This window comes from Salvelinus sp. IW2-2015, linkage group LG16 (assembly GCF_002910315.2).
Source record: "Salvelinus sp. IW2-2015 linkage group LG16, ASM291031v2, whole genome shotgun sequence".
Classification (NCBI taxonomy): domain Eukaryota; kingdom Metazoa; phylum Chordata; class Actinopteri; order Salmoniformes; family Salmonidae; genus Salvelinus; species Salvelinus sp. IW2-2015.
This window is the reverse complement of record NC_036856.1, coordinates 35414292-35434758: the sequence shown is the minus strand read 5'-3', so window position 1 is coordinate 35434758 and position 20467 is coordinate 35414292. Positions and strand designations below refer to the sequence as shown.

Sequence of the window (20467 nt, the reverse complement as noted above, 5' to 3'; positions counted from 1 at the left end):
ATTCTCTACACTGATTGTTTTGTCACAAACTTTAATTTGGCGAGCTATTCAAATTGGTGGAAATGGTGGAGCAATGTCTGCATATTGCACATTTAATATTAGGGTTAGGTACGTATTAAGGTTAGGGCTATGGTTTAGAGTAGGGACCTCCCAAGGATGCCGGATAGCACAGACTCAATTGAATCTCAGTTTACGTTGTACGAGTAACGAGATAAAAGTCCGTGGTTGTATTCGCTAAAAGTTTTTATTGGAAGTATGAATTTCAGTACCCCTCGGAAGGACCGCAGTTGTACAGGACAAACATAGGTACAGTTAAGAGTTTTCAGAATTAACATTTTTACAAGAATCGACCGATGGTGACTCAATATTGTTGCTTGTAAATCCCGCGACCAGTCATCAAAACTCAACTCCGCCTCGATACAAGAGAACGGAGTTGAGGGTTCCTCAACTATGAGATCCCGTGCATTTGTAACAGCCCGCAATAAGCAGGTGTGAATCTAATAACGATTCTAGTTCAAATAATATCAGCGGCTTGATGGCTGGTATTTTACTCAATATCAATTTAAAACAGATTGTATGTGGTTTTTACTCACCTAGCCGTTAGCAAGCTAGCCAGATGGCAAGTTTACTTCCGTATCGTTCTGTTTGTAGATCCCGAATATAATTATCCGTTGTGAAACTATAAAGACTGAGTTGATCTTGACAAGAAAATATCCTTAGTCATGTCAATATTCCAAACGAATTTGTTTTTGCCCGACGAGTTTCTTTCCCTTCTGGTCAAAAGCACATACATAATCTTTCTAGCTAACCCTTCCTGTCAAGTAACGTCCCTATTCCCGAAAATAGTGCATCATGCTCAGCTTTACGCATTCTGATTGGTGCATTGCTCCTTCAGTCAAGTGATCCTTTAGCCCACAGACACTGTCATATATGTTGTTAACCCTAGACTGGAGGGAGCAGTAAACTGAAGGAAATCACATCCATTGTTGTGTGTGTGTGTGTGTGTGTGTGTGTGTGTGTGTGTGTGTGTGTGTGTGTGTGTGTGTGTGTGTGTGTGTGTGTGTGTGTGTGTGTGTGTGTGTGTGTGTGTGTGTGTGTGGAGATAATAAAACTATTCCTCATCTTTCATGGGTCTTAAAATCCACACAAAACGGTGTGAGGTTATTATAAATGTCACAATTTCTGTTGACATGTAGGCTTTTGGGAGTTCTTTGCATAGTAATGTTCTATGTATATTACTCATGTAATACACCATGCACAGTACCCTACCCTGAACCTTACCACCCGGTACTCTGCCCTGCACCTCAGAGACTGCTGCCCCATGTACATAGTCATTGAACACTGGTCACTTTAATAATGTTTACTGTTTTATCCACTTGATATGTATATACTGTATTCTAGTCATGGCTCACCTTATATAGCTACTGCTGTACATAACTGTTCTATTCATATACTGTCCATACTGTCTACACACACCATTTACATACATACATTTAAGCAATAAGGTGGTATAGGGCCAATATACCACGGCTAAGGGCTATTCTTTGGCACTACGCAATGCAGAGTTCATTGATACATCCCTTAGCCGTGGTATATTGGCCATATACAACAAACCCCTGAGGTGCCTTGATGCTATTATAAACTGGTTACCAACGTAATTAGAGCAGTAAAAATAAATGTTTTGTCATACAGTCTAATATTTATTTTATTTAACTAGGCAAGTCAGTTAAGAACAAATTCTTAATTACAATGACAGCCTAGGAACAGTGGGTTAACTGCCTTGTTCAGGAGCAGAAGGACCAATTTTTACCTTGTCAGCTCAGGGATTCAATCTAGCAACCTTTCGGTTACTGGCCCAACGCTCTAACCACTAGGCTACCTGCCGCCCTGATATACCACGGCTGTCAGCCAATCAGCATTCAGGGCTCGAACCATCCAGTATTTATATTCCGGACTCTGACATTGCTCCTTCTAATGTGTCTTAATTTAACTGTTGGATTATGTGTGTATTGTTTTTGTATTCCTAGCTAATGCTGCATTGTTGGACCTGCAAAATTGTGTACGTGACCAATAAACTTTGATTTGATTTGATGCATACATTAGTCTAATGTGGATTCGATACCCCAAAAATATATATACAGTAGATATATCTTGCCTCTTTAACAGGCACTCAGTGTCTGGTATAGCTCAATACAAATGCACCGAGACTCTAAAAGCATTTCATTATATAATTTGCAACACATGGAATGGTTAACAAAATCAATTCCTTCTAACTGTTACAGTAATATCACTTATATCTGCATGTCAAAAATCCATCAGTTGTGGGTTACAGGAAACATTGATTGTCCTTGGTGAGGAAAACTCCAGTCACAATTGTGTTTGTTTCTGACCATCTTCATAAATGATTTACATCTTTAATAAATAACCCTTTCTCTGTTAAAAAGATGGGAAAGGGCTTTTTCTGTTGCAATTGAGATGTAATAGGGAATTATGCTCCTCCATTTCTTTCCCATCTGATCATATTTCAAAATATGATCATCAACATTTCTTATTTACAGTATTGTCACGTAGTCCAAAAAGGAGGCCAACTGTCAAATGGAAACTGACATCCTCGTAGTGAGGTGGGAGGAAATAGAGAGCCAGGTCTTTTAAGATGGTCCAGTCTGTCTGTAGGGGAGGGACTTCCCGTCCCATATCTGATGTGTTACAAATGTGTTCGTTTTCCAGGAACCGTGGGCAGAAATTTCCCAATAATGTTGTAGTCACTGACACAATAAGAAAGTGCAAGGTGTAGGCCATTTTTTTTTACATTCTATATGATTAATAGAACCATTCATATGTAACAGTCCCAAAAGTGTCAATCACAGAAGTGCTTATAAAGTAGTCATTATGAGACTGTGGTGCTGTAAGTGTGAATGATGATTTGTTATAGCTTCAGCTGGAACTTCCAGGTTCACAGATATCCTCGGGGTCTCCAGTAAACTGAAAGGCAAGGGAATGCCATTACAGTGTAGTGAACGAAAAGCAAAAACCACAGGTCACCGTTAGCAAACCACTACTTTCTCACAGCTATAGGAGAAAATAAAACATTTATTTTCAAAATAGGGATGTGAAACAGAAGTCGACTTTTAACTACAGTTCTTTGTTTACCAAATTTATCTGTCAGTGGTTTTATTATTTACCAGAATCGATGTCCCACTGATTGCCATATCTCCAAAGTTAAATTGTGTGATTAGGGTGATTCAGGAACCTTTWTTTAATCCTCAAAACCATTTAAAACTTTGATCTGTCCAGTTAAACTGAACCGTGTGGATTGATATCTGTTGTGGTGAGTGAGTGGAAAAACATGTATGGGCAGAGAAAGGAGAGCGAGCGGGATAGAGAGGAGGGTGGGGGCAGAGACAGAGAAAGGGAGGGGGTAGAGAGAGGGGATAAGGAGGGAGGGGCCAGAGAGAGGGTGGAGGCAGAGGGAGGGAGAGTGAAAGATGTGATGTGACCTTTTGTTTGTCTGTGAGGGGATTTCCGCATTGACTTCCTGTATTGCTAACATTCTAAGGACATGTGTCAAACAGGAGTCTTATGTAAATACCTTTACTTATATGTTGTTATTTCTATTATACAATCATACCAAAAATGTATTATTAACTTTTACAAATATGTTTGTATTATTTATTATATACAAATCTAATCAAAGTTATTAATCAATTTGAAAATGTGATGTTTTTATTTGAGATATTTTATAGTTTTAATTATCAATAATTCCCCACAAAACATCACAGGCTATAATGTCTTTAATAATTGCATTTTATTTCTGGAAATTTAACAAAATTACTGTAGTCGCCTCACACTTGAGTATTAGAAATAACATGACTACATATTATTTTCAGTTACTTTCTGATTTATTTGCATTTAATGAAAAACATTAATGAATCAAATGCTATAAAAGAAGAATTTGTTCACTTTCAACTTATGACATAATACATCATACATCAATTTTAGTCAAATAAAATTAAAATATATTAGGCTATAATCATACATTTTCTAATTATCCAAATATTTGTATGTGGTTTTGAAAAATGTAAGTCGGAGACACAACATTGTAATATCCCATATGTAATTATTTCAGAGACACAAAAGTTCCCTCCTTTTTCCTTCACTGCAGCACCAGTTCCCTCCCTCCATCCTTCCATCCATCATCACATAGTCAGTGGGTCAGGTGTGTCAAGATGGCAGCCATCCTTCAGTTATCACAGTACTGTACCTTTAAAATGGACAGCATCAGCACAGTGATAACTGAACCAGGGCAGCCTGGATGTCAGATTTAGCAGACAGGAGACATGAGCCAAGAGCCAGGGGCCCAGTCAGTCTGAGTTCCAGCACAGTGACGGTACAACATCAGCAGTGGTGGAGGCAGTGCAACCCAACGCCCTGCCAAGGTATCAGGATGCCATCCGTCTTCATAATACCAGGCCAGGGTCAAAGACACACACAGGACTGGGAGTRCAGAGCAACAATAATACCCCACAGTCAGTCACACTGTTTTATTGCAGATGAAACCATGCTATAAATAGGGGGGACAGGAGAATGAGAAGACGCTGTATACTATAGGGTTGGCAGGTGGGGGTGCCTTTGGAGATTATGAAAATATGCTAAAACCATAAATCATGTTTGTACTCATGTTTTCCACAGTCTCGAATTACATGAATGAGAACACATTCGCATGCAGAAGTAATGTAAACAGGCTTCTCTATACTATAGGTTACACAGGGAACTGCATTTAACAAAACCTGCAAATCTTGGTAATTATTCACAAGAGATAATTATGCATGTGCTATGAATTCCATACAGTGATTACATAATTCCAGAAAGGTATTTTACTACCATGAGTACGATGTCTTTCTCARCTCATATGAATGTAATCCCAATATCATACATGTGTAACAGCTGTAGTGTATCATCTTTTTCCTAAACTTTTTTGAAAATGTATTTTTACAGGAATAACAACTTGTTAATTGGTCGACGCCAGCACTGTTTACCCAGTACAATGTTTGAATTGCATAATTTATACCACAGAGCTGACGTAAGACTTGTTATGATTCTTGGGGCTCCGCCCTCAGCGCGCGAAGCCTCTCCAGCAGTCCAGTCGCGTAGTCTGATCGCAGAGACTCCTCCCTAGCTCTGTCCGCCCTCCGCTTCATGTAAACAACTCGATTAGCTGGTTCTGTTTGATATCACAGGATTGCACGAGCATTTGCCAACAATTATTTAAAAAATAAACAGCTGCACAATGTTGAGAGAACAGTTGATTCGAGCAAAACACATAACYTTGGTAGCGTAATTCAGTTGTAAAATGTAAATAGCCTAGCTACAAAACTTACCATAGATAGACTGTACTTCTTATAATAGCCATATCAGACCCTCCAATAATCGTGAAGAGCCCACCATCATATTAAATAAACGTACTTTCTTTCAAAACATTTAATCACTATTATAAGAAAATCGAATGCAATCAACACATTTKAATTGCTTGTTGCTGTTTCTATAGTCTAAATAAAACAAGAGTAAGGTTATTTAAAAACCTTTGTAAATAGGCCGTCTATCATTTGACAAATTTGAAAATACATAAATTGCCATAATAACTTTAATATTCAATAAGAAGACCATGTCAAACAGCAATGCTATCTTTTCTATTGAGTCGTATTAATGTGCAGCAAACGCTAACGCCCAGCCTACACACACCCCTTTCTAATTAAAAACAAGTATTATGTAGTCCACATTAACATCAGCAATTATCTTTTTATATTTACTTGCAGTACAATATCTGACATATTAGACTTACTTACTTGCATTTTGCCCGTTTCATTCCCGTGTTTCATTTTTTTTTATGACGCAGCAAGACCCACATAGAACAACGTGATTGTCGCCATTTTTTGTTGTTATTGAAATCTCTCAACCATGTGACAAAAAAAACAGCTAGTGAGTAAATGTATAATCTTCCAATTTATTTCCGTCTGATGGATTAGGCAGGTTCCATTGACTGAAGACAACAATAGGCTGTGCATGCGCAGCATTTGACAGCTTTAGGACACTGACGCCGCCGTCTGGTTCGCAACAAGTAGGCTACATTCCTTGGTCTGCAAATGTTGCGCGGAATGACAGCGTCTCTGCGCGTAATGGTATGTAGCCTGGGTGCCAGTCTGTTTCTGTTATCTTGCCATCTCCTTATGGAATTGTCATGTTTGGCTTGACAATGACAATGGAGTAGGAGAAAGCACAAACAGATCTAGGATTAGGCTAGTAATGTGTGATGGCCAATGTTTCAGAGGGACACCCGAAATGCGAGAATTACCGTTGCGCGCGAGCTATATTGACTGTTGCTGTCAACAATTGTGTCAATTTTGGGATTCACAGTGTTTTGTCAATAGGTGTCTTACGCATGAGTGTAAACATTAATTCGGATTTATACCATTCATTACGCAGTCATTATCAAGATCCCACCCCCTCTCTACTCTCCCCTCTGGAGACGTGCCAATAAATATTACTCCCAAATAGTTCTGAATAGCTTTAATTGCATTCTAATAGAACATCAATGCACGAAGTTGGACTTTCATACAGTGAAGTAAACTTTCTGGCAACGCATTGATCCTTTAACCTAATAGTGTGTAATAGTGTATTGACCTAGTAGAGGTGGGTCACACAAACTAGGCCTATGCATGATTGATGACCTTACCTTAGATCTATAGACTTGTGATAGCTGCATAAACTGATGCCTGTAGGCGTTAGCTCAGTGAGCTAAAGGGATCTGCAGTCGTGCAGACGATCCAGGTTCTATTATTCTAATCCGTTATATTCTATACTCTTCTAGTCCTCATGTCTCAGCCATAGATTTACATATGGTTGCTACAATGAATTCATCATGTCTCCCGCACAATAGAAAACTACAGGTACCAGATTCCTAAGCACCAAGAGTTCCTGCGCACATTTKTTCTGGATGATGTGTCGGGGCGGTGCTGAGAAATAGGGCGTTGTGTCAGCTCCTCCATCCATTCGCAGAGAGAATCCCTTTCTTAAAGACGCAGGCAACATACTGTCCTTTGAAAACAGGAAAAAAAATCTGACTTGGTCTGCGTGAACTACGTGCTTTATAACGCATACTTTTGCAGGACACACGCAGAAATCGGAGGTGAGGAGTGATTGTGGGCATCCGCGAGGTATCTCATTATGCGTGACTGTTGCCCTGTTGTTTTTCTCCATAGTTTAAATCCGACATCTGTACGAAAATAAATCTACGAAGTTCGATTTCTCTCGCTGGTTGGATGAATGAGGCTCTTTATCAACCTTGCTTCGTTTCGTTTTTCGTTTTTCTTTAGCCTTTATTAATCGTAAGTAACCAATATGGAAAGAAATTGTTTGATTCTGCAATACTATTATACACTTCAATAACTATGATAAATTAAACTATTATAACTATAATAAATTATAATGCACTTTAATAACTATGTTCCTGTTAACTCAAAGGAACAGAAAGTCTCTGTGCACAGACTTTGATGATAAGTTGCACAGCGCACACCATGGGCAACATTGAAAGATGCTTATCAATGTTTCAATGAATGCAAAAAGTATGTTATGGTTTTCTTTTGTCTCCTCCAGATACAGATACAGTCCGTGGTGTCTCAGGCTATAGTGGATGATGGCCAAACTGTTCCGAGCTGTGATCATGGGTCCACCAGGTTCTGGGAAGGGGACCATATCTGAAAGAATTGCGCAGAGCTTTGGCCTCAAACATCTGTCCAGTGGCGACTTTCTTCGGGAGAATATAGCTGCAAATACAGGTTGGCCTATTCTTGATAAGTTACTCACCATCTATTTATCATTTACAATTTAACAATCTATGTTTACTTTATTATTTTTTCCATATTTTCTTATTTATATATATACACACACACACACACACACACACACACACACACACACACACACACACACACACACATTTAATTTGCCACACCTAAACCTTCACTCCCAGCAGCCTAAGCCTGTTGTCGGAGCTTTCACTTCTGTAAATTCCAATAATATTGTAACACCAGCAGAGGCCCAAGTTCAGGCGAAGTGAAGAGTTGCTTCCATGTTGGCACCATGCCAGACTGTATCCAATAACAGTGGAGCATTTCTCAAATCAGGAAACTCCTATCATCCAAGCCACAAAAACAATAGTTCAAGTTAGAAGCGATGGCAAACCTACTAAATTGTCCACATTAAAATACACATATTAAGTGGTTTAAAAAAACAGCTATAAAGAGTTTACTTTGTTTAAGGCTGTGGCAGGTAAAAACTTGTTATAGTGTGTTTAAGATGTTGAAAAGCTGTAATAACGTTTATCCCTGAATTACCTTGCTGTTATAACAATGCTGCATCAGAATATTGAGTGATGTTTGTAACTTCTCTGATTTGACTTTTCTGAGTCCATTAAATGAAGCCTATTTTAATCAGAATGTGTGCCCAGCTCTTTAGCCCGCAAATGAAATGTGATGCATTCAGGGCAAACCCAAAACACATGTGTATACTTGTAATTACAGTTGTCAGTGCTGCTTTAAGGCCATGCCTTACTAAACTAAACCCAGTTTCCAGACTTACTATACTGGAGTTATTTACAGTACATAGGCCTACAGTAGCACTTGTATAAACACATCATACTCTATATTGAACCATAGAAAAACCATAGAGATCTTCCGTTTAATTCTGTGGACACAACAATAGTATGCTTTGGCTTTATGTACTTCTATTGTTGCCACTGTAACAACATTGTCGTGATCCAGATTGGTCAGTAGGTCATTCAATGACATGAATCAATTATTGATGACTGTAGTTTAGAGACTGTAGTTTTGTCTGGAGATCTGTCTTAGATGCAAGTTACGTGACTGACTGCTGTGACTAAAGCAGGGAAAAAAGCGGGAAAAGAAAGCAAGGTGAATGGGTAATCGCTTAGGTGTTGTGTAACTGTCCAGTGAAAATGTCATTTTTAAAAGGTAATATTCTGTTAACTCATACCCAAATAATGTTGTTGAGTRGTCCTATACTCATATTTGTGGCCAAAGCATAAATTGGAGGAAAAYACACTTAAAAAACACAACCTTGTATCTCAAACAGACTGTTTAAAAAATGCTTGCTATTTCCTCAAAGTATGATATCATACTCCTGAAGAGGATGAGCTTAATGTAACAGGTTAGGAGAATTAGTTCAAGGTTAGGAAAAGGGTTAAGGTTAGGTTAGCGAAAATGCTCTCCTAACCTGCTACGAAAAGTCACTTCTAATTATAGATGTATTGAAATGGTGTGGTTTTAGGGAGTCCCCTGGCCAATCAGCGGTCTACTCGCATTAATATTTTTAATGACCGGTATACGCCCACACCATTCTGTTGTTGGGGAATGCCCATATCATTCCAAAACAGAAAAGTTGCTTTTTAACATAATTAATTAAAAATCTTTGGAGGAAAAATATTTCACTCATATTGTAAGTAATTATAGGTCATATTTCAAAGAAATCTGGAAACACTGGACAATTACTTTAAAGCTATAAATGGTATTCCTAGATGGGTTTGCTCTGCCCCCCTGCCTCTAGCCTAAAGTCCAGCTCTCTTATTAGAAATCTTTCAAAACATATTAATGCGTTTTACTTATCAGGTATGGATGCCATAATCATCATCTTATTTTCTTCTTCATCCTCTCTCCCCTCCCTCCCTCTCTCCACAGAGGCCGGTGTTCTAGCTAAGACCTACATAGAGAGGGGTCTGATGGTGCCGGACCATGTGATGACACGGCCTTACTGCCCAGGCTGGAGGAGATGACCCGCCACAGCTGGCTGATGGATGGTAAGACCACACACACACACACAACACACACACACACACACACACACAACACACACACACACAACACACACACCACACACACAACACACAACAACACACACACACACACAACACACACATACACACCACACACACACACACACAACACCACACTGATTGAGTTTACTGTTAAATATGACCTCGTCCAGATAGTGTAAGATATCATGTCAAACATTGACTGAATAGGTTTGTGTCTGACCCAGAAACCGGCTGAAAGCAGGCCAAGGTCTGTAAACATTAGTGCAATTTTACACCCTAATCTAGTCTAACAAGGCCCAGCAGAACCAGTTTCCAGGAAGGAGGAGTTTGTGTTGGATAAATACAGTATTTGCAATATGTCTACCAATTTCATATCAGTGTCGGGTAAGGAGACATACGGATCTTGTGATTGGATGTTTTATGATGTCCCACAAAATATATTCATATTTTCCTCAACGTTGTTGTGCAGAAGCAGTGTGAGATTCACACACACACACACACACACACACACACACACACACACACACACACACACACCAAACAACACACACACACACCCCACACACACACACACACACACACACACACACACACACACACACACACACACACACACACACACACACACACACACACACACATACTTGTAAACATGACTTGATGGGGACACATGTCAGACACACACATACAAACCCGCACCCTCCCCACAGTCGCCCTCATCCCTCTCTTCTCTCCCTCAGGGTTTCCCTGTACCCTAGCCCAGGCCAAGGCTCTGAACAGTACCTGTGATCTGGATCTGGTCATCAGCCTCAACATCCCTTATGAGACCCTGAAGGACCGACTGAGTGACCGCTGGATCCACCCAGCCAGCGGCAGGGTCTACAACATGGGCTTCAACCCTCCACACGTACAGGTCCGGAAGTACTGTAGTGATTCTCTCCTTTTAATCACCAGTTTGTCACCCTTTTCTCACCTTTATACGTGTTTAGACTTCTGGTTAGTCTGTCTGTTCCTCCCAGAACCCAGCACTAAGCAATGGTTTCTACAGAAGGCTGTGAAAATATGGTACCAGATTCTCTTGTATTTGTTTATGATCAGTACAATCTTTGAATAATTTGAATGTGAGGGGTTCAAGATAACTCTCTGTGTACAGTTTTCATGAGTTTACGCCATTGCTGTAAGAATCTCTCTGTGTTGTGTCGTCCCTCCAGGGCAGGGATGACCTCAGCGGAGAGCCTCTGATCCAGCATGATAATGACCAACCAGAGGCTCTAGTGGCCAGACTGAGGCACTACAAGGACGTGGCCAAGCCAGTCATAGACCTGTACAAGTACGTCCACTCTTCACATCACTGACACATCTTTAAAAGCACTGTGTAAATAGCTTTCCCTGTAAAGTCTAGTCTAATCTTGTGTAGTCAGTTCATCATTAATGTCCATGGTCAGAAATAGTGTACCCACCTTCGTACTCTCACCATTGCTCATTTAAGGTTTTTGGCCATACTTTATGTTCTTACATGGACATTTCAGATAAAGTACATAACTGATCAGTTACATAGTAATTACAATTTAGTTTCAATATTATTATAATGTTATTACAATATAATGTGTTTAAGCTACATGGTATCAATGCAACTATGCATCTAAAAAGTGACCTTATTTTCCTCCCCAGGTCAAAGGGCATCCTGCACATGTTCTCTGGCACAGAGACCGACAGGATCTGGCCTTACATCAACTCTCTTCTCAGCACTAAGATCCCTAGCAGACCTGAGACAGACACACAGCACATCCCACTGCCCTGAGCAGAGCAGAGGTGACACAGTAGAAGTGCAGGCCGTGCACAGGAGCTGTTAGGAGCCCCTTTAGCTTGGCAGTTGCTACCAAAACATGTCTGCAAATACAATCTTATGCACTACATACAGTTGAAGTCGGAAGTTTACATACACTTAGGTTGGAGTCATTAAAACTAGTTTTTCAACCACTCCACAAATTTCTTGTTAGTCGGTTAGGACATCTACTTTGAGCATGACACAAGTAATATTTCCAACAATTGTTTACAGACAGATTATTCACTTATAATTCACTGTATCACAATTCCAGTGGGTCAGAAGTTTACATACACTAAGTTGACTGTGCCTTTAAACAGATTGGATAATTCCAGAAAATGATGTCATGGCTTTAGAAGCTTCTGATAGGCTAATTGACATAATTTGAGTCAATTGGAGTGTACCTGTGGATGTATTTCAAGGCCTACCTTCAAACTTAGGTCCTCTTTGCTTGACATCATGTGAAAATCAAAAGAATCAGCCAAACCTCAGAAAAAAATTGAAAACCTCCACAAGTCTGGTTCATCCTTGGGAGCAATTTCCAAACGCCTGAAGGTACCACGTTAATCTGTACAAACAATAGTACGCAAGTATAACCACCATGGGACCACGCAGCCGTCATACCGCTCAGGAAGGAGACGCGTTCTGTCTCCTAGAGATGAACGTACTTTGGTGCGAAAAGTGCAAATCAATCCCAGAACAACAGCAACGGCCCTTGTGAAGATGCTGGAGGAAACAGGTGCAAAAGTATCTATATCCACAGTAAAACAAGTCCTATATCGACATAACCTGAAAGACCGCTCAGCAAAGAAGAAGCCACTGCTCCAAAACCGCCATGAAAAAGCCAGACTACGGTTTGCTACTGCACATGGGTACAAAGATTGTACTTTTTGGAGAAATGCCCTCTGGTCTGATGAAACAAAAATATAACTGTTTGGCCATAATGACCATCGTTATGTTTGGAGGAAAAAGGGGGATGCTTGCAAGCCGAAGAACACCATCCCAACCGTGAAGCACGGGGGTGGCAACATCATGTTGTGGGGGTGCTTTGCTGCAGGAGGGACTGGTGCACTTCACAAAATAGATGGCATCATGAGACAGGAAAATTATGTGGATATATTGAAGCATCATCTCAAGACATCCGCCAGGAAGTTAAAGCTTGGTCGCAAATGGGTCTTCCAAATGGGCAATGACCCAAAGTATACTTCCAAAGTTGTGGCAAAATGGCTTAAGGACAACAAAGTCAAGGTATTGGAGAGGCCATKACAAGTCCCTGACRTCAATCCTTTAGAAAATATGTGGGCAGAACTGAAAAAGCGTGTTCGAGCAAGGAGGCTTTCAAACCTGARTCAGTTACACCAGCTCTGTCAGGAGGAATGGGCCAAAATTCACCCAACGTATTGTGGGAAGCTTGTGGAAAGCTACCCGAAACGTTTGACCCAAGTTAAACAATTTAAAGGCAATGCTACCAAATACTAATRGAGTGAATGTAAACTTCTGACCCTCTGGGAATGTGATGAAAGAAATAAAAGCTGAAAGAAATAATTCTCTCTACTATTATTCTGACATTTCACATTCATAAAATAAATTGGTGATCCTAACTGACCTAAAATAGGGAATTTTTACTAGGATTAAATGTCAGGAATTGTGAAAAACTGAGTTTAAATGTATTTGGCTAAGGTGTATGTAAACTTTCGACTTCAACTATAGATCAGGGGGCCCCACCTTCGGTCCTCAAGGGCTACAGTGTACGGTTTTCGTCCTTACCTGTTAACCAGAGACTGATTTCCCTTCTCCAGATAATAAGTATGAAGCCCCAGGGGGAAATGGAAATCAGCAGGACTGCAGAACTTGAGAACCTGAGTTGTGCAACCCTAAGTATGCCTTTAATAGCCGGACATGCATAAAGATGGTGGCCCCAATGTACTTACCACAAACGCCTAATTAGCTTTTTTTGCCGTATTATACAGTGCTCTCCATTACTCTTGTTTTGTGTAATGGAGTGTTACTGTATAATACGGCGCCATAGTTTAAAAACTCTGTGAGTAGTGCTAAAGCAATGACGTCATACCTGAATTGCTCCATCTTCATGCACCTTCGCCTCTTACATTCTTATTACTCTTACATAGATAGCCTAGCGGTTAGCGCATTGGGCCAGTAACCGAAAGGTTGCTTGTTCGAGTCTCTGAGCCAACACAGTCGAATATCTGTTGATGTGTCCTTGAGCAAGGTACCTAACCCTAATTGCTCCAGGGTTGCCGTTGATAATGGAAGACCCTGGCCGAGGGTATCTCCGAGGGTATCTCAAAAAATACATTCACACTAGCATATTAATTCGCACTTGTAAGGGTAATTAACTAACTGTTGAATTCTAATTGTTCTTTCATTTAAACTGAAATGACAATTGTTGTCTTCTAAACAGCACACCCTATAATGTGGCTTACTTTTAGAGTTCCGTCAGATTAAGATGTTAATCTTTATCAAAGGTAGTTGGATTACATTAATATGTTTTTGTGTTCAATTTAAAACTGTTTTGTTGATTTTCGTTATACCAAATATAACCTTATAAGACTAAACAATGTAAAACTATTCTAATGAATTGGTCTATAACTGCATTAAAAGGGACCAAAGAGTGTTTTAACCAATTGAAAGTGTAATACGTCTGAATGGCTGTATCAGAAAAGGGATGAGTGTGGTCAGTGTGGTTGGACAGTGTTTGTGGGAGGATGTGTCTCGCTGTTAGATTTCAATAACACAATATGCAAACAGTCGCTGGTGTAAACTGTAATTGGTCCAGTATGAGTATGACAAGCCCATTATGGCGAATGAGTGACTAGGAAAGCMTTTCATACACTGTGTATTACCCCACCACCACACACTGAATGTTTTCTGTCCAGAAGTCATGTTGCTGTCCAAACTCTGGCATATTCCAAGGAAAATAAACATATTTTCTCAGAATTTCCTTTCAGGTCTTTGACTTCTCAAGGTCAAACACCAGTTCCAGGCACCATGCCTACTATATGTTTACAGTAGAAACTAAATGTCTACCATTCAAAGCTACATTCAATTTCAGTTGCATTCTCTGAATAGTATTTGTATGTGCTACAGAATGAATTCARACCCCTTGACTTTTCCCACATTTTGTGTTACAAAGTGGGAWTAAAATGGATTGAATTGCCATTTTCTGTAAACAATTTACACAAAATACTGCAATGTCAAAGTGGAAGATTTTTATTTGTTTTACATCCATTCTGTTCCCGAAAAACTTGTCAGTCCTTAACGATTACAAGCATACCCAGAACATGAAACACAACCCTGCCAAGCCGCACTGCTTCTTGACACACTGCCCACTTAACCCAGAAGCCAGCCAGACCAATGTGTCAGATGAAACACAGTACAACTGGTGACCGAGGTCAGCATGCATGCACCCGGCCCACCACAAGGAGATGCTAGAGTGCAATGGGACAAGGACATCCCGGCTGGCCAAACCCTCCCCTAACCCGGACGACACTGGGACAATTGTGTGCCGCCTCATAGGTTCTCCCAGTCGCAACGCAGCCTGGGATCGAACCCGGGTCTGTAGTGACACCTCAAGCACTGTGATGCAGTGCCTTAGACTGCTACGCCACTCAAGGCGTATGACTTCTTTATGAAGGCACTGTATAGAAGACTGATGGGTTTCTACTGTGAGTGGTGAGTGGGAACGCCATTGCTAACATATTAGATATGCTATCATAGAACTCTATAGGCATACTGTGGTGATGCAGCATCTGTATGTATCCAGTCCACCATGCATTCTAATGAAGTATAATGTGACAGAACTCATCAGAGTCACACGGAACCCAAACCGGCTGCGCCCGTGCGCCATCGTGCGCTATCATGCATAAATMTATTTTGCCCCCCCACACCAAACGCGATCACGACACGCAGGTTAAAATATCAAAACAAACTCTGAACCAATGACATTAATTTGGGGACAGGTCGAAAAGCATTAAACATGTATGGCAATTTAGCTAGCTAGCTTGCACTTGCTAGCTAACYTTAATTTGTCCTATTTAGCTAGCTTGCTGTTGCTAGCTAATTTGTCCTGGGATATAAACATTGAGTTGTTATTTTACCTGAAATGCACAAGGACCTCTACTCCGACAATTAATCCACACATAAAACAGCCAACCGAATCGTTTCTAGTCATCTCTCCTCCTTCCAGGCTTTTTCATCTTTGAATTTATATGGTGATCTAAACTTTCATTGTATTATCACGACAACCGGCAACAAAGTTCGTCTTTCAATCACCCACGTGGGTATAACCAATGAGGAAATGGCACGTGGGTGCCTGCTTCTATAAACCAATGAGGAGATGACTTTCAGCGCAATCTGCGTCAGAAATAGGAACGACTTCTATTTTAGCCCTTGGCGTTGCAGACGCTCGTTGGCGCGCGCGCAAGTCGTGTGGGTGCAATAATTGAATAACATGGATTTCTAAATGTATTTTGCGACGCTCGCGTACGCGACATGTCCGGTCTGGTCAGCATGTTACAGCACCCCCTCCCTTATTTTACCTGAAATGCACATGGTCCTCTACGTCGACAATTAATCCCCAGATAAGAGTGTAAACCAAATTCGTTTCTAGTAATCTCTKCTCCGTTAGGCTTCTTCTTTTTCTGACTTTATATGGCGGTTGGCAACCAACTTTAGGTTGCATTACCACCACCAACTTGACTGGAGTGTGGACCTCAGTTCACCTTTCAGTCACCCACGTGGGTATATGCTGCTAAAAAAACAATGAGGAGATGGGAGAGGCAGGGCTTGCAGCGGCCAAGCGTCACAAATATAATCAAGTATATTTTAGTGCCTGGCTATGCAGACTCTCGTTGACACGCGCAAACAGTGTGGATGCAATGATTGAATAACATGTATGTGTACATTTATTTTTCAACTATTGGGCACATAACAAGTGGTGTGGTCAGCATGGCAGTCTCATGTAAATGTCAGCACATGTGAGTTAATTTAATTTCCATCTATCCAGTCCCCAAATTCCTACTCAGATTTTGCTTGCCTATGTTTTATTAGTAGGCTACAGCAAGATATGATGCACTGTGTAGTCAGCATTCTGAGGCGCTAATCTGCGCATTTTCCCAGTATATGGATCTATGTGACATCCGGAACATTTGGGCTCACATGGATAGGCTTCATATTGTTGTTAGATCAGCGAATTGAGGTCGCTGGATTCGTTTCAGTGAAGCTCACATTAAATATAAGGTGAGGATATGATGATGTCGTAGTCATTAGTAATTGTAATTTTAGCCAACCGCAGGWGCTGACATTATACACGTCGCCCGTGCACCGCCACCACTTACAGGTTGAGGTACAGAAGGAAGTATCGGTCGTTTGACCTTTGACTGCTCTGGCGGCGAATGACAAATCAAAGGTTGGCATTTCTCAGAGCGCAGCTGGGGTCCCCGCGCGGATCTCAGGAGCTGAGGACGTCGGCGTTCCAGAGATAATGACAGCGAGCGCTCTGAAAGGTATGCGAAACGGGCTGTATTTTTTAACATTTTTTTTTGCATAATTCGTTTAAAACCAGATAAGTTTTGTATCAAATGACACTGAAATGATTGTTTCGGAGTAGCATCGTCGTCATGTGTTTCTCCCCGATTAGATTTGAATATTACATAATGATTKTCTTCTCTGCTCCAGGAATTCTGTTGGCTAGATCTGCATAAAGATATTCTGCATATGATGGTTTGGCAATCAGTAGAAGTCTATCTGCGTTTTTACCATAATATTAGACATTTGAATATCCAATAGCATCGATGATGTTTGGTTCTATTCGGTGCAGGTGTTTTGTCGGGTTACAGGCCTATCTTTAGGCGAGGAAATGCGTAACGATGGGATAACAGCACGGTGCGCTCAGCCTCTGTATGACGTTACATACCCTGTCCTGTTGCTGCTTTAAGTTTTTTTTATGCATTTGCTAATAATTATGAGCCAAAAATGGTGAAACCGCCGTAGCCTAAACAACCAACATTCCAAGCGCACTGAATGACAAATATGACCGGGGGGATTGTTGGGCATGATCTGAGATTATTAATGACTCACTATTTTAAATGGGGGGAAACCCTAAAATATTTTATATGTGCTTAGCTGATAATTCTCATAGTTTTTAAAGACACTGACTCATTAAAATGGAAAACTACATGCTAAGTAAAAGAAAAGCTGGCTATGCCGGGGATGATTCATGTTGCTGAATACGCGTTTACTGGCAGTGGAGGGGCAGGTTGAAGAAGACGACGACAATATACAGAAACCAACTAAATATTCTACTAATTATTTGCTATCATTTTTAAATGAATTATTTATCTCAGATTTCAAAGGAAACGGGTTTTGCTGAGGAAAAAATTGTAGGGAAATCCCTTGCATGATCCGGGTCCTGAGCGATGGCCAGTTCTGGTTTCATATGGTGGCAGTGTCGTGCCGCCTCCTGTCCTATGCCGCACGGTGGTGTCACATGATGAGATGCGTGGATTCCGTTTCACACCAGACTAGTAAAACCGTTAATACTGACTATTACATTATATTATCGAAACTAGATACATTCAGGACAACATTTTTCAGTGCAGGTGTTAGTGTAATAGCTTATTAATATGATGTATTGATATTACTTGCCTATAGGTTAATTAAGAGCAAATAACCACATGTAGYCTTAACTTGATTTATTACCCTTTAAAGAGCATATTTCTCTTATGCATACATTTCAACGAAATGACGTTGAACCAACGTGGAATAGACATCGAATTGACTTCTGTGCCCAGTGGGTTGTGATATATAGCAATACTATGTTTTATTTTCATTCCATCATGATTCKTTTGATGATGATTGGAAAGATGTTTAGAGATTCTTCATTAGGCTAAGCAYGAATCTATTTAGTTCAAAATGTAAAGACAGCTGCATGGACAATAGGCTACACACAGATCAAGTAATTTAGGCTACTGTCTGCCAGTGAACCCTAACCCTAGCCAGCAGATTTTACAGGTCAATAAAGCTTTAACCTGTAGGGATAATCATTAATCCACTGTCCACCCTTAAATATGATGGCAAATCCACCGAATCAAGCAGAAAATATTATTTTAGGTCAGTCAGTTTAGTGAAGATAATGGCTGTATGGCTGGACTGGATTCAAGTAGCCTATTGTTGTCCTCAATATCCATAAGTCTTAAAAATCATGAAGTATAGCAATTGTTGAAGAGGCGTAGCTGGAAGACTGAAATAAACTTCTGTTTATGAGGCGAAGGTCTTGTAAAACATCACAAGGTCTTTGTTAAACTACAACTTCCTTAACCCACGGTGCTTAAACCTCTCCTGTAAAGGAATGAAGGAATGCAATGTGGCATTTAAACCTATATAGACCAAACCTATATAGTAAGTTAATAAAGGTAGTAGTAGGCTCGGTTATAGAGTTAGATTTTTTGAATGGCTGTCATTTGTTTTTTATGTAGCAGGTTTACGATAATCTCTCCCTGTTTGTTCATATTCGCTTATCTGTCCATTATTCTGGATTATGTGGAAGTGTAGTTGTCATTGTAGTGTGATTTATTCTGCTTTTCGAACTTGGATCCCAAATAGAGTAGAGTGGGCACTCTCATCATCCAAGTGATCCCTTCTTGCATCACACAGTTCTGTGACCATAGACATAAAATAGTACCACCAGTGGTCAAAAGGTCAATGCCAGGACATTACATTGCTTTTGATGCCCAAGTCCAGTCCTCTCAGCGAGTGAGGATTGTAACCATTTGTACTGGAGACTGACTGCAGGAGTTGACTTCATGAAGTCGTGCATCTGGGGTAAATGTCTGATGTTGGGAGGTTAGCTGTCAGAGGAAACTAAATCCTACAATAGAACGGCACTTTGCATCCGGTTACGTCTGGAATAATTTCTCCTTTTGGACATTCCCTTGCCTGCTGTGCTTTCAGTCCAGGGCTCCTGTTGTAAAGGGTTTCCCAGGCCCGGGTTCTGCTTTGAGAAACCATGCAGCCCTTTAGTTGCCAGGGAACTGGGCCAAGGAAGGAAGCATGCTGCACAARGCCAAGTAGCTGTCTTGGTGTGCGTCCCAAATCGCACCCCATTCCCTATATAGTGTAATACTTTTGACCAGTGGTAGAAAAAGTACCCATTTGTTATACTTGAGTAAAAGGAAAGATACCTTTTAATAGAAAATAACTCAAGTAAAAGTGAAAGTCACCCAGTYAAATACTACTTGAGTAAAAGTCTAAAAGTATCTGGTTTTAAATGTACTTAAATGAGAAGTTTACCCAAAATCCAGAAACTCCCAAGTGATTCCATARATTGAAACTAGTTCAGTGGACCTTGCCCTCTCCCCCTCTCTCTCCCTGTAGCGCTGTACTGAAACCAGTGCAAAAACGGGTCACGTGACTCGTGACATTGCTGGATGCAGGCCTCGCTTTGCTCCTTTGCCATTGAATTCATGATTCAGAAATCAGCAAAGTGTGGACAAAATCGTTGTTTTATTGAAAGCGTATGGCCAAATTAGCTATTTTGGTCAAAAGTACTACATGTTTCGAGTCACAAAATGTGTACTTTTCCACCTAAAACAATTTAGATTTATTTTTGATAATTATTTTATGTAGCCGACTGCTAAAATACAGCTGTTGCTACTGTATGTCCATGGACTGGATCTGGAGCAGTGCCAAAATACAAATGCGCGTTTGAGAAGAGAAAGCGACAAATCAAGTGCGCG

General features: G+C 40.5%; 2 protein-coding genes and 1 long non-coding RNA gene across 3 annotated transcripts in view; 1 reads left to right on the top strand and 2 right to left on the bottom strand.

The window, feature by feature from the left end:
- jak1 (Janus kinase 1) overlaps positions 1–816 on the bottom strand; it is an 83663-nt gene extending 82847 nt beyond the window's left edge. The window contains 1 exon segment of the mRNA XM_024003647.2: positions 594–816. The gene's annotated coding sequence lies outside the window, so the exon portion shown is untranslated.
- A 2957-nt stretch (positions 817–3773) lies between these two features.
- LOC139028954 (uncharacterized) lies at positions 3774–6282 on the bottom strand. The gene is made up of 2 exons (XR_011481187.1): positions 5844–6282; positions 3774–5221 (listed from the first exon to the last, which is right to left on the bottom strand). It is a non-coding gene; the product is annotated as an uncharacterized lncRNA (long non-coding RNA).
- Positions 6283–7040: 758 nt separating this feature from the next.
- Positions 7041–14669, top strand: ak4 (adenylate kinase 4). The gene is given in 7 exon segments (XM_070447676.1): positions 7041–7183; positions 7657–7832; positions 9750–9815; positions 9818–9868; positions 10627–10799; positions 11098–11216; positions 11558–14669. Coding segments are annotated over 6 exon segments (684 nt in total). The 5' UTR covers positions 7041–7183; positions 7657–7687; the 3' UTR covers positions 11688–14669.
- Positions 14670–20467: the final 5798 nt, after the last annotated feature.